The sequence below is a fragment of the Petaurus breviceps genome, unplaced genomic scaffold (assembly GCF_028583685.1).
Source record: "Petaurus breviceps papuanus isolate PSGF00001 unplaced genomic scaffold, PetGlider_PUasm1.0 79, whole genome shotgun sequence".
Lineage (NCBI taxonomy): Eukaryota > Metazoa > Chordata > Mammalia > Diprotodontia > Petauridae > Petaurus > Petaurus breviceps.
Window position 1 is genome coordinate 895,926 of NW_027186523.1, and position 13,764 is coordinate 909,689.

General features: G+C 32.6%; 1 protein-coding gene across 18 annotated transcripts in view; it reads right to left on the reverse strand.

The window, feature by feature from the left end:
- Nucleotides 1-13,764, reverse strand: part of LOC138175780 (C2 domain-containing protein 5-like) — a 133,542-nt gene that overhangs the window by 69,384 nt on the left and 50,394 nt on the right. For 12 of the 18 annotated variants that reach the window (XM_069106245.1, XM_069106255.1, XM_069106259.1 and 9 more), the window contains one exon: nucleotides 12,286-12,394. In XM_069106245.1, the coding sequence (XP_068962346.1) occupies nucleotides 12,286-12,394 (109 nt within the window). Of the gene's footprint in view, nucleotides 1-9,271; nucleotides 9,338-12,285; nucleotides 12,395-13,764 lie in introns of all 18 variants that reach the window. The other 6 variants (XM_069106252.1, XM_069106253.1, XM_069106257.1 and 3 more) reach the window with 1 other exon arrangement.

Below are 13,764 nucleotides of genomic sequence, written 5' to 3' on the forward strand. Positions count from 1 at the left end.
TTTATCTTGCCATTTTGGAAGAATCATCTTAAGCAATAATTTTTACTCCGCCATCTTGGCTCCACCCCATAAGCAATAATTTTTAAACTGATAATATTTTCTAATAAGATACCTCTTGGCTGAGCAATAAAGTGGTGACACTATGTCAATATACATTTATAAAGACTCTCCTTTTTAGATAGTAAGGCACAATTTTTGTCATTATCCAATATTTACTTAATGGATCATCATAGGGGTAAAGTATTATAAGTTTGCATTACTCACTCTGCCCTAAAGAAGCCTATAACTTGGTTTGGAAACAAAAGCGGGAACTGACCAGTCACCTTATTCAACCTAATTTGTAAAAGAGCAAGGAAGTGAAAGAGATAATATGATATTAAGGCAAACTTTACATCTTAAAGAATGAATTCAACATAAAACTCAGTTTAAAGGAAATATATACACACTGCACTGGGATGAGGTGCCAAACTGTTGACAAAGAGCCACACTAAAGGGCAAAGTCACAAGGATGGGATAGTTTAGCATGTGATCATTTAAAATTGGGGGATAACAGCACAGCAAAGTCTATGTGGACGACTAGAATATCTCTGGTACTTAACTGGATGAGGGAGAGCTTAGGACATTTAGTCCATTCAATAATCTTATAATTTCACCTAAGTGATCATGGAGTAGTATCTCTATAAATAAAATGAATTTTTTATTACTATAAATGATAAATTTATCACATTTAAAAATCTTTTCATGTAATATATATTGAGAGAGGCATATAAATACATTTATCTCATTTTAATAACACTCCCTCACATTCGTGGAATGATTTTCCAAATATGGAAAATCAAAATTTGTTCTTCACAAATGAACTTCACAATTCTCTGGTTTCCCTAGTATTAAATATCACATATAGTGAAAGAAGAATTGCTTTATCAAAGTATTTCTAAAGAGAATTCCAAGACGACCTAATTCTTATTTAATAAATTTCATATACATAGCTGTGTAATAGTACAAAGAAAGATGCACATTTTCAGCAAATGTCACTCAAAACTCCTTCAACTTAAATCAAATTCAATGCATTTAGGCTGACAAATGAATCTATACATTCAAGTAACAAGGTTTATTTTCTTATAAATGAGCTAACTTATGTGTTTTGGAATTCAGTACTATTATTTTTAAAGATATATTTTTGAATGTTCTTTTTTCTAGATTTTGCCCACTCATATGGGAGAGGGAAGAAAGACAGCCGACAATATTCTGGAACAATATTTTTCAATTTAAGATCATTCATTTAAATTTTTCTCTACTGGTCTAGAAAGTCAGTAATTACATTTCAATAAGAAAACAAGAACAGTGATCAAATTAAGATGAGATGTATCCTAAAACCCATCATCCACACTAGTAAGTATTTTAGAAGAGATTTCAAAAATTTCTTCCAAAGCACAAGAAAATCTATCTAAATTTATTCGTTGTAAAGCTTAAATATTGCTGACTGGAGAAGTTAAGATAAACATTTTATTTTTTAAAAAAACACCTTAAAAAGGCTGTAAACTGTCTGTTATAAACAGAGGAAAGAAAACCCTAACCTTCTACTCACCATACCCCAAAGCCTTCTCCACTAAACCTTACCATGACCACTATAATTTGTGCTATCCACTAAGAAAACCTGAACTAGTACAAATCTTCTAATGGGCCAAAAAATTGCAGATTAGTCCTATACTCTCTCAAAACTATTAGTGAGTTAAAATTTCTCTTCACAGAAAAACTTTTCAATAAAACATTCCAGATATAATGATGACTGAACCCATTGGATATATCAAAGGAATTAATTCTCAGAAATTCAGAACTCTTAAGATTTTTTTATGATTCTCTCTCAAAAAACAAAACCTTGACATTTCTAGAAGACTGAAATCTCCTTGAAGTCAGTCCATATGTTCTATTGGATATTTGTATATTCAAGTGCTTAACTTAAAGCTCTGCACATAGCAGGTGCTTAATACCTCTTGAATGTCACTCTCATTCAGACCTAGATGCTTTATGCCCTCTACCTCAGTGACTGTGCTGTCAAAGTCATTGCCCACTTCAACTTTCTGTGCATAATGGGAACAGAAGGCTGGCAAAGAGCCAAAAGGTTGACCTTAAAATCTCATGCTGACTTCCTAACAAATTTAAATCAGATCCAGAACTAATATCCAAGTCTCCTAATTTCTATTCTTGCATTTTCACTGCTACTCTGCTACCTATCTATACCTATTTTCATTAGAAGAGCTATACTAGCAAATGAAAACAAATATGAGGGCAACACAAGGCAAAAACTTCATCTCCTGTCACTGTTATTTCTCCTTCTAATTATTTCCATTCTAGTCCTACTGCTCCTTTTGGTCAATTCTTTCTTTAACATCCCATACAATTAGCCTTTCTCAGATTTGCCCCTACCTAATATCACATTCCCCAAAACAGAGGCTGAGAATATGAAGTCTTTCTGTTCAAATGTGATTTAAAATGTAGAAGAATGGTAGGCCTTTTTGAGAAGTGGACTTAGAACAAGCTAGGAGCAGCCTGGTGGAGTTATTAACAGAACATCTAATTCATGTAATTTTTACACCAACCTGAGCTTCAAAGACCAAGGAAGGAAGTAAAAGAAAAAAGTTAAGTAGAAAAGAAATTCTGAGCAAAGAGAATCCAGGATGCTGTATCTGTGGACTAAAAGAGTAGAGGTAAGCTCTCTTCTGGCTAAAAGAAAGAAATGAAGAAGAAAATATAGTTCTCTCATGCAAAAATAGGGAGGGAAAAGAGAGAGCTGATGAAAATCAGCATAATTTTACTCTTGGATTTTCTTCACAGAATAAAACAGAAAGCAATATGGGCAAAGTTTCCAGTTTTGCACTGAGAGTAGGGCAAAAACTACAAAGAGCACATAAGCAACCTCGGAGCAGGGAAAGGAAGACCACAAGGAGTCCCCTTAAACAAAATGAATTCTCTTGGGCAACAGTAAGAACTGAAAAATGTAAGAAGGTATCAAATTGTTCCTCATGGGAGTTCATTAAATCTTGATCTCAATTTTATCTTCTTTTAAAAATATACATGAATGTCAGTCATTAGACTAATAGGACTCAACTTAAGCATGCTTTATTTCAATTTTTTTTTTTTTTACAAATTATGGAACAAACATTGATGTCTGATATATATATAAAGCTAGTTGGTTGCTCCATACAGGTTAGGCATAACTGTTTACCTGGTGACAGATGGCAAATGCTATCTAACAGCTCAAATTCAAACTCCTCAGTCTGCTATCTGGGCTTTCCAGAATGTGGGCTATTCTTTCCTACCCAATCTTTTTTTTTTTTTTTTTTGCTTTTTGGAGGGCAATTGGGGTTAAGTAACTTGCCCAAGGTTACACGGCTAGCTATTTTGTGTGGGTGTTAAGTGTCTGAGGCCAGAACCGAACTCCGGTCCTCCTGACTCTGGGGCCGGGGCTTTACTCACTTCGCCACCTAGCCACCCCACTACCCAACCTTTTTTACCCAGATACTCACAATATGAACCTTCTGCATTACTCAGTTCAATTGTTCTCCTTTTTGCCTTTCATGTAAACCATGCACACTTTTTTTTTTTAAGCAATTGGGGTTAAGTAACTTGCTCAAGGTTACATGGCCAGTTATTTCTGGGTGTGTTGCTAAGTATCTGAGCCTGGATTCGATCTCCAGGTCATCCCGACACTGGGACCAGTGCTCTTAATTGCTGAGCCACCTGGCCGCCCCTAACCATGCACACTTTTAAAACCTGACTCATGTTCATTTTCATTCTTTCAGGTGGAATGCCTTCTTTCTTCTTGCCACCAATCTAAATCCTATACTTTCTTTAAGCATCAGCTCAGTCTTAACTATATTACAATGCCTTCTCTTACTAACAATGGCCTTTCTGATTTCTGAATTCCTACAATATCATGCTACATAACGTGGTGCTTTATTGTAGATATTCGATAACTATTTATTAATTAATTGACCATAACATAGTGGATAAAAGCCTGGGTTTGGAGTCAAGAAGACCCAGGGTTCAAGTCCCACCTTTGACAGAAATAGGCTGTGTGACCCTCAGCAAGCAAGTTAACCTCTGAATGCTCCAGGTATCTCTCTAAGACTAAAGCTACAGAAAATGTACCCTTTGAGTCGGCAAAAGAAGCTCCTTCCTGGGAAGGAGCTCCCCAGACTCATGAAATCACAAACTTGGTCCAAAACAAGGCAAAACTAATTCATTAATAATCAATCCAACCCATCTAGAATAAATGGCCTATGTAGTTTTATTTTTAATTTTTTTAACTTCCTTTATAATATCTAGTATAATGCTGGACACATAAAATAATATTAATAATATTGCAATACTTAAGGATCTGGGATTTTGCTAATGTTAATCTCTACCAAAGTATATTTTAACTTCTCAACTCTTTAGTAGATGGATCACTAGCTGCTATGACAAAAAACATCACCTGGTAGCCAAGAAGCCTCTCTGAATTTAGACAGATGTGTTTTCAGATAAGAAGCCCCCAGACTTGTCCTCCCAATCTCATATGAAGCCTTTCCAACTTAACAGAACCTAGTAGACTAATTACTCTACAGGGACTGTCTCCAAGAACCCAAGTCAACTACAAACAGGGCTCTAGTGAAGCAATGTTTCTACTAATAGCACCACACATTTTCAGGGCATTTTACAAAGCACTGTAATCAAAACTATTCCACAAGGGAGGTAACAGTAGTGTTGTCTCTATCTAACATATGAAGAAACTGAGGCCAGCAAGTGTTAACAGACATTTTTTAGCTCAATTTTCTAATCAACCCTAAAGCTGCCTTCCACACAGTAGGGTTTTAATAAATAACTTCACTGTTGCTGTTCTAAGGTCATTGCATTTTGCTGCTTGCTAAGCTGATGAACTCTCCAACAGCAGAAAAACTCTGGGCAAAAATACTGAATCTTCTGCTCCCTCTGTACTTCTAGCTCTGATCAGGTTTGTTCTTATCATTTTATTTTCAAACCTGTGTGTGCCTTTTCCTCCACTACAATACTGGAAACTTCTACCTCAACCTCCACGTTTATTTTTGTCAGAACAAGACTTTGCACCTAGCTTCCTTTCCTGATTTTTTCTTTTCTTTTTTTTTTTTTGGTTCATTTTTTTTTCACTACCTAGATTGGAAGGTCAAAGAGAAGGAAGAAAAGGGCCAGCACCAAAACCAGGATCCACAGATGTAAGCTCCATCAGATCACCTGCTTGGCAGGAGGGCTAACAATTTCAGTATTTTTCATAGTTAAGGCCAGAAATTCAACAGGGAGGACAGAAAGGAAATATTGTGTCTTTCTCTCTGAAAGGGATTTCCTGCCTCTTTGTCTCCCCTCAACATCCCCCCACCCCCCAGAAACACAATACATTTCATTCCTTCTTTTCTATAGTTTTTTTCCTCAAAATAAGAAATTTTTGTTTGCACTATTAGTTTAGTTTTTATAAACTAATGAGGAAATTGGACAAAAGAAAGCAGATGAAGTCATTAAAAACCACAAAAATCTCATGAGATTTTGCACCTAATAAAATCTATACTATCAAGAAATTAAAAGACAGTCAGGGGTCGATTTCCATAAGCATGGTCATCTACATAGATACATATCCAAGCAAACTCTAACATATATCATTACAAGTACTAACAAAGTTTAAGGCTCTTTCTTCCATTCTGATGTTTCCAAAATCTGTGGTCAGAAATGCAGTTCTATATCATTCTTCAGCATGATAAAACCAAATGACTAAGGAATTTATTTAGGAAATCTTCCAGTAACATACTGAATTAATTTTTAATTGAAATCAAAATCTATTAGCATTTATTTATCTGAGGTTTCCTAACACGGCCAACTCCTATTTATCTATAGGAACATATTCCAAAAAAATCTGTCACAAAGCAATGGCAAAAACACTGAAAATAAGCAAGTAATTTATATGTACTTCTGAAATACAATTTTCCCAGTTACCTGATGTACAATAATTTTGTATTTTCTAAGCACATCACCAATTTAGCAGAAAGCTTTACGAAATTCTTTAGTCAAAAGATTATTCTATATAAAAGTTAAAATTAAAGTCATCTTTTAAAATTTTCCCATTTTACCCAATTTATATTCTATTTACCCCATCACCTAATATTTGTCTCATTTGCTTTAAAGTTACTTGATTACTGAGACAGCTTCATTAATTAATTTTTAAATGGTAAGATATATTGCTTCTTATAACCACTATCCTCCCAAGTCCTACAGCAACAATTATGACCCCCTTAATTCCTCTATAAACTAAATCTTTACAGAGTACGTTTCCCTTTTTTTTCTACTTTGTCCAAATGCCATAATAGTTGAAAAGACCACATTACTTGTCCAAAAAACTTCATTACAGATGCTAGCCATCTTTGTTCTTGCAAGATTTTAAGTTATATACTGGTTTACTGATTCACAAACTATTTCTCCCTACTCCCTGTACTCATTGTCCTCCTCATTTTCTTGGACCTTTAAAATTTTCCTCTCATAATTCTCTTCTAATGTGAGACAAACTTTTAATCATATTTCCACATCAGCCACTTCAGAATTTTGAAAGTCATGTTACCCTCTTAGGTACCTCAGTTTTCTCTTACACAAAATGAAGGGGGTTGATTGTGGGGCCTTTATAATCCATGCTAGATTTAAAATTCTACAATTCTTTTATACAAATCAGTTATTCCCAATATTTGAAGTGAGAAAAGAGAAATCCTGAAGATCTGAATGTCATTTCAACAGGGAAATAATGTAATAAAATAATATGTTACTATCAAGCTACTACTTGCTTTCTAACATGCAGAGTACAGACTCTCATGAATGCAAAGAGAATGGAATTCTGCTTCATTGAGATGTACATTTAGAGCTTGTGCTGTGCCCTAAGGAAATCTGCTTATTAAAAACTAATCTCCTACTTCTCCAAGTGAGTTTATCTTGACTTTTTTTATGGCTCTTAATCTAGAGACTACAAGTTCTTAAGTGATTCACTGAATATATCTTTTTTTTTTTAACTTGCATAGATCAAAGGAATATAAACCTTAGAGAATGGAAGGGACCTTGGACCTCATCCAATCCAACACCCTCATTTTACAGAAGAAACTGAGGCCCAAGAGCTTGACTGACTTTTCCAAGGTCACACAATATTATATAGCAGAGGTAGGAGCCCCAAACAGGTGATAATTTCAAGTTCAGTGCCCTTTCCTCTTTCTCATAACTGCTTTCAAAGATATTGTAAATTATTTTTAAAGTTTCACTTTTGAGGTTGTTTCAAATGTACAGAAAAAAAAGTCTTATAAACGTAACCACAGCATTTTCACAAAGATTATTTTCTTTGCTTCTGAAAACATGCTGAAGAGACAGACAGGAAAGAGCTTCTGTCCATTTTAAAGACAAGCAAACTGAAGTTTGAGGAGGCTAATTCCTTGAGATCCCAGGTCAGTGAAAGGTAAAGTCCAGAAAAGAATTCAAGTCTTCTTTGTCCTACTTCAGCAAGCATTCTTTCCACTAGACCACAATGCCTCTTATGTTTTAAAAACAGCATATCCTAATTGTTCATTACTGAATAAATTCAGTTTTATATTTTAAATTCCTCATAATATTTGATTCATGACAAATTTAAATAAAACACTTTCCAATGAAACCTTAACAATTTTTTAAATTAGAAAATGCCATCTAACTATTATATATTTAGCTATTTTTATGCTAATCAAAGTGAGAGCATGCTAGCAAAAACTCAGACAGGAAACCATTTTCCTAAAGATTTGCCAATGAATGCAGTCTAGGCTTGCAAACGTTATACCTGATTACAATTCTTCTACTAGACTGAATTTAGGCAAATCTGCATGATGAATAGGCAATCTGTGTAGCCTTCAAATCATACATGCATTACTTACTTCAGATTTGAATCCTGGACTCCTAAGACAAAAAAAGACACTCTTCAATAACGAAAAGATTATGGGACATATTCTAATATCCTATGTAAGAATTTTTACTGATACATTTTTAACATATGAAACTAAAAAACTAGATAGGATCTTTAGGTAAAGCACCAATTTATGTAACTTAATCATGACATAATTTTATTACCTCGTATCTTCTAAGGAAAAAAAAGGATGATATAAATGTCCTATTTTAAGTATTGGTGAAAATATCAAATATTTAAATAATTTTATTTAAATAATCAAGAACAAAAACATATTCATTTTAATTCTAAGCAATATCATCACCTGTGCGGTTATTTTTCTTCTATTAATTTACCTTAAGACTATAGGACAGATTTTTTACTGTCTTGCAAAATAAGTTCCTACGTAAAATTTCCTCAAAATGAAAAAGGGACCTCCATTCACAGAAGGAAAAAAAAAACACTGAAGGAATACAGAAGGATTTAGTCCACAATAATTCTGTTCCTGATTTCTCAAACTTTCATCTACTTCTGGAACAGTAACCAAAATTCTTATGGCGCTCAATTTTTTAATGTTTCAAAGAGTATTTGAAATAGTAAAAATAAACTTAATTCTAAGTCTATTTTATATTTTGAAATAATAATAATTGGTATTTCAAGTATGTTATATCTTTAATATGTGCCTAAAATTAGGTTAATATATGCCTAAACTTATAAATAATGGGTTTTTTTAATCATATATTTGATGTAGAGAACACCCTATATTTCATTAAATATAATTTAAGGATACTATTTCTGAAAATATTCTGTATATTTTAAGAATTCAACAGTTTAAATGCTTTTTGTTTTCTTTTAGTTAATTCATATGAAAGAATAAATTCAACTTTAACAGGCAATCCTGACTGAGTTTAAGTTGTGTTAAATCCCAGCGGGATTTTCAAGTAAATTATTTTTATATCTACTCATTTTTTACCTACTGAAAAGGTGATAATATTTATAAAATAATCAAATGGACAGGTAAATAATCCTAATTTAGACCTGAAATAATAAAATGAAAGGTCCAGTCTTTTCAGAATAAAATTAGTTAAAACTTTTAACAGGCCTTTTACTAAGGGATAATAGATTCTAATCTTGCATTTCTGAGAAAGCTACAAGCAATGTGTGTGTATATATAAATATATATATACAAACATATAGTTATATTATAAAAATTAACACACTTAAATTTGCACTATACCTAATTAATCAAAATATTTCTAAAAACTTCACTGAGCTGCCATAATTTTTGTCAGCATATGTAGTACTGAATGACTAATAAAATACCTGAATTGAAACTATTCCAGTCTAGCAGTTTGTAAGATCTTGTGTTACCCATAATTCCGACAAAGGCTGAGTTCAAAACATCAAATTAGTAGATTAGTTTTAGGAGCAGAATAGTAGAAAATAAAACGCTACAAACAAGAACATAATTGACAACACCATTCCACAGGAACTGGAAAGACAGACAGTAAAGTTAATAAGAAGTTGAAATATAAAGGAAAATAGGCGCATGCTATAACAATCTAAAAATCTACCCTCTATGAGGAATACCTTGATATTCAAAACCACTGCATTTTTCCCTTTGTTACATATTCTAAAATACTTGTTTTTACCATGATTTTTCTCTATCTTAATATTTAGTGGGTAGGGAAGAGAGGAATAGAAAGCGAGGGTAATAATAAAATACTTCCCAAATCATGACTTTATAAAGTTGTATTGCTCTCTTCAGAATAAAAACTTTCCCTTAAATACTTGCCCCTAAAACAATTTCCTACATTCCCCAGTCAAGATAAATCAAAAAGTGGCTTCAAAAATTTGGATAAATTAATTTGAGAGTGCAAACAGAGCACCTGTTAAAATAAGCCCATGCATCTCAATCTACCATCAGTTTCTCCCTTAATGGTATCATCAACATATGCTAGTAAATTCAGATGATCAAATACATTATAATCTTTTGAACTTTTTAAACTTTCTTCAAAAGAGAAGAATTTTTATAAGTATTTTTGGTACTTAAAATTCAATTTACTATCCTTAAGATTTTGAGTTCATTTTGTAACACACAATAAATGTTTACATGCTTTAAATAAGTTACATTTTAATCAAAATCATCTTCAACAGAAACTAGTACAATGAACATCTGTGTGTGTGTGTATACATAGCTTCCATTTAGTGTTTTTTTAATTTAAAACCTAATTCAAGTTTTATTTCTAAAAATTTATTCACTCTCAGGACAAAAAGGCTAGTGAGAGGTATTCTAATTTCAAAACAACAACAAAAAAAAACCCAAATAAACCCAGGATTCATACTATGCTGATTTGATGGTCAAAAAATGTTTTCAAATTAAGAATAAAAACCATCACTGATTTAATGGTCATTAAAACAAGATAACTTCACATTTAGGGATGTTTGCTACCTGGGTAGCTTGCACTAAACCACAGTGAGAACAATTATTTAAAAAAAGACTTGACCCAGGACACATAACAGTGCCTTTCACATACAATACTTTGGCTTAAGCATCTATCATACACATTTTAGTTGCTCTCCCAGACTCCACAACTTCATCAGAGCATAGGATGGTAAAACATTAAAACAAGCATTTTTAGCTTAAAGAAAGTTCCAACCAAACTTGCATTTATCCTTAAAAAGAAATTCTTATTGTTTCTCTGTGGCTAGGTAGTAAGTGTTATTTAATAAAATGTTTGAGTCAAAGTTTTCATGTTGCTATAATCGGTGACTAGCCTGTGGTCAGCACAGCAAGTTTTATAAGATCTTTTAAACTCAGATTTCTATCGCTTTTTACAAATATACAGGATATAAAAATATAGATTTGGAACTTACCATATAAATAGAAGTACCAATTTCTTTAAGAGATATTAGTATGATAAATTATCCCTCTGGATTTTCTACATGCAACAAATACTTAAAGAAAGATCAAATAATGATCTCTAATCTTTCTTCCAGTTCTAACACTCTGAATATAGTTTAACTAGAACAAAGGAACAGAAAAAAACAGAACAAACAGAAGGGGGTAGGAGGGAAGAGAAGACTGATGCTTTAAAAAGATGCAGCTGCCAACCTTTAAAGCTAAATAATCCTGGCTCATGCATGCACACCCAAAGTAAATATCACTTCTCTGAAACCTTTTTTTAGCACTCTAATGCCCAATACAAAAATTAACATGTATATAATTTTCATAGTATTCTTACTTTGCTTCTCTGAAAATCAAAAATGACCCAAATAACAGTGAATTACTACTAATTTAACTCCCTAAACCAAGACATTAAGCAAAAAAGGATTTTTATATTCTGGGAAAAGAGAAAAACAAAACAAAACTCATATGTAGATTGTGCTTTTCACCTGAGAGCTTCAAAACACTTTACTTTTTTATGGTGTCAATATGTGTGCTCATGGAGAGGCTATGAGAACTGACAAGTAAAAAAAAAATAAGGAAACAGTTAATATATACCAAGTGCTACATATATGTGGAGAGAGAGAGAGAGATACTGACATTACATCACAAAAATGCTTACCCTGGGCAAGATCATACATCAAGCTAATGGCAGAAGAAATAAGTATTCAGAAGATTTTAGAGGTTACTGTTCAGGAAGGTAATTATTCTATATTTGCTAGTTTACAATTTAGAAAAATTCTCTGTTAATGTCTAAACCAAGTGCCTGGAATTACTGAGGTCTGGCTGTCTACTTCTTTTGACCCTTTAAAATTATGATCAAGGACTATGAAGGAAAAATATTACTTTTTTAAAAAATATAATTGAACTGCTACATGTAGTAAACATGAACACCAAAGAAATATAAAAAATGTCTTGAAAATTCTTAATTATACTATATATTTACATACATATATACTTTTCCAATTAAATATTAAAACTCCTCTTTTAAGTAGGAAAGGAACCACTTAAATATGCAATTTATAAATATTAATTGCAACACTGAAGGAACTAGTAATAACTGTGGCCAGGTAGCTAATAGCAAGATTTTATCTTTCTAAGCTTCAAAGATGTCAACTTTAAGGGTCACACTTAAGATACTTTCTTGGCCAAAATTAAATCCAAAATAAATGAATGTGTTTGTAACAATGTATTTGAAAAGTCATCTTTTAAAATAAATATCAATTAATGAGACGGTTAGAAATATCTTTAGGATAATACTTTATTGTAAATATATTTTTAGAGGATTTTAGCTTTAAAAGTGTAATAAAATTTACAGTAATAATTTAAAAAATCAAAACCTAAACTTAATAGAACATTTTACAAAGCAATTTTCCTTTTTTCAACATACCAGGATTGTGGATGCGATCCAAAAGCTTCACAGAGCGTGCACTAACAACACCCCCAACATGCACAAGAAATCCAGGAGGAAATGCCGTCAAGGTAAAAAATGGAAATTCCTAGTAGGAAAAATGAGGGGTGGGGGGAAATTTAGTCAATAACTTGTAAAGTTTCAGTAACATGTCAATTATGCTATTTATTCTGTCCACTGAAATCATAAGCATGCCAGTTATAGATATATTTTTTTAAAAAAATATATCCTATATTTCATTTGTAACTTATAAGTTAAGGCATTTAGATGGCATAGTAGATAGAAAGCAACGGCCATCTAAAAGGCCTGGGTCCAAATTCTGCTTCAGACACCTTCTAACTGTTATCCTAAGCAAGCCACTTAACCACTCAGACCTCAACCTCAGTTTACATATCTAAAAAATGAGGGTTGAAAAGAAGAGAGGAAATAAAAGCACCTATATCACAGGATTGTGAGAATCAAATAAGATAATGTAAGTAAAGTATTTTGTAAACCTAATACTAATAGAACAACAAACTATTTTGTATAACAATGCTTCCATGGGAAAATGCTTCCAAAGCTCTTGGGATTCCAAGTATATATTTCACTCCCTCTATAGACCTAATAATCAGGGCCTCCTTCAAATCCAAGTTCTCTCTCATAACCTTGGACAAGGTTTTTAGTAAAGGTGCTGGTAAAAGAGAGAAAAAAAAGTGAAAGGGGTCTCTAACTCTGAAATGACAAATACATAGGAAATTTCTGGGAAAGATAGGAATAAGAAAGAATGGAACCTACTAAGTCTCTATGTTTTCTATGGTTATTGAATAAACATGTACTAATATACACTAACACCTTTTCTGAAGATCATTGATTTGAAATTCAGCTTAGGATCAAAGAGTAAAATAAGAAAAAGGCTCTGAAAGTCAAAAAGAAAGTCTTAAAGTCCCCATGCATTAATAAACTCATGCCATTTATTCACAAATTATTTAGTGCTTTCAAAACCCTAGGATTCACCCTATGACAAAGGCCTGCTGTTTTTAACACCAATATTATTTTAGTGATATTTTATGGCTACAAGAAAATATCAGTCTCTGATGATTTAAGAATTATAGGTAAGCTAAAAGGCAATAGAAAGGCACATGGTGACAATGAGAGCCCTGTACCATATTACCAACAAAAAACTGAATGGAAGTAGTAGTATTAAGAATACAGATCTAGAGATATAGGACCAGAACAGAGGGCAGATTAATTATAATACAAGGACAAAAGACATCTGATGGACAATCTATGTACTTCATTAGTTTCCTACTCTAACCTTAAATGCCCCCTGACATTTTTGGTGGTTCCCCTATGGAGAAATAATAATAATAATTATATAGCACTTTAATGTTTGCAAAATGATTTAAACATTATTTCATTTTATTCTCGAAAAAACCCTGTTATGTAAACACTATTATTATCTTACAAATGAGAAAAACC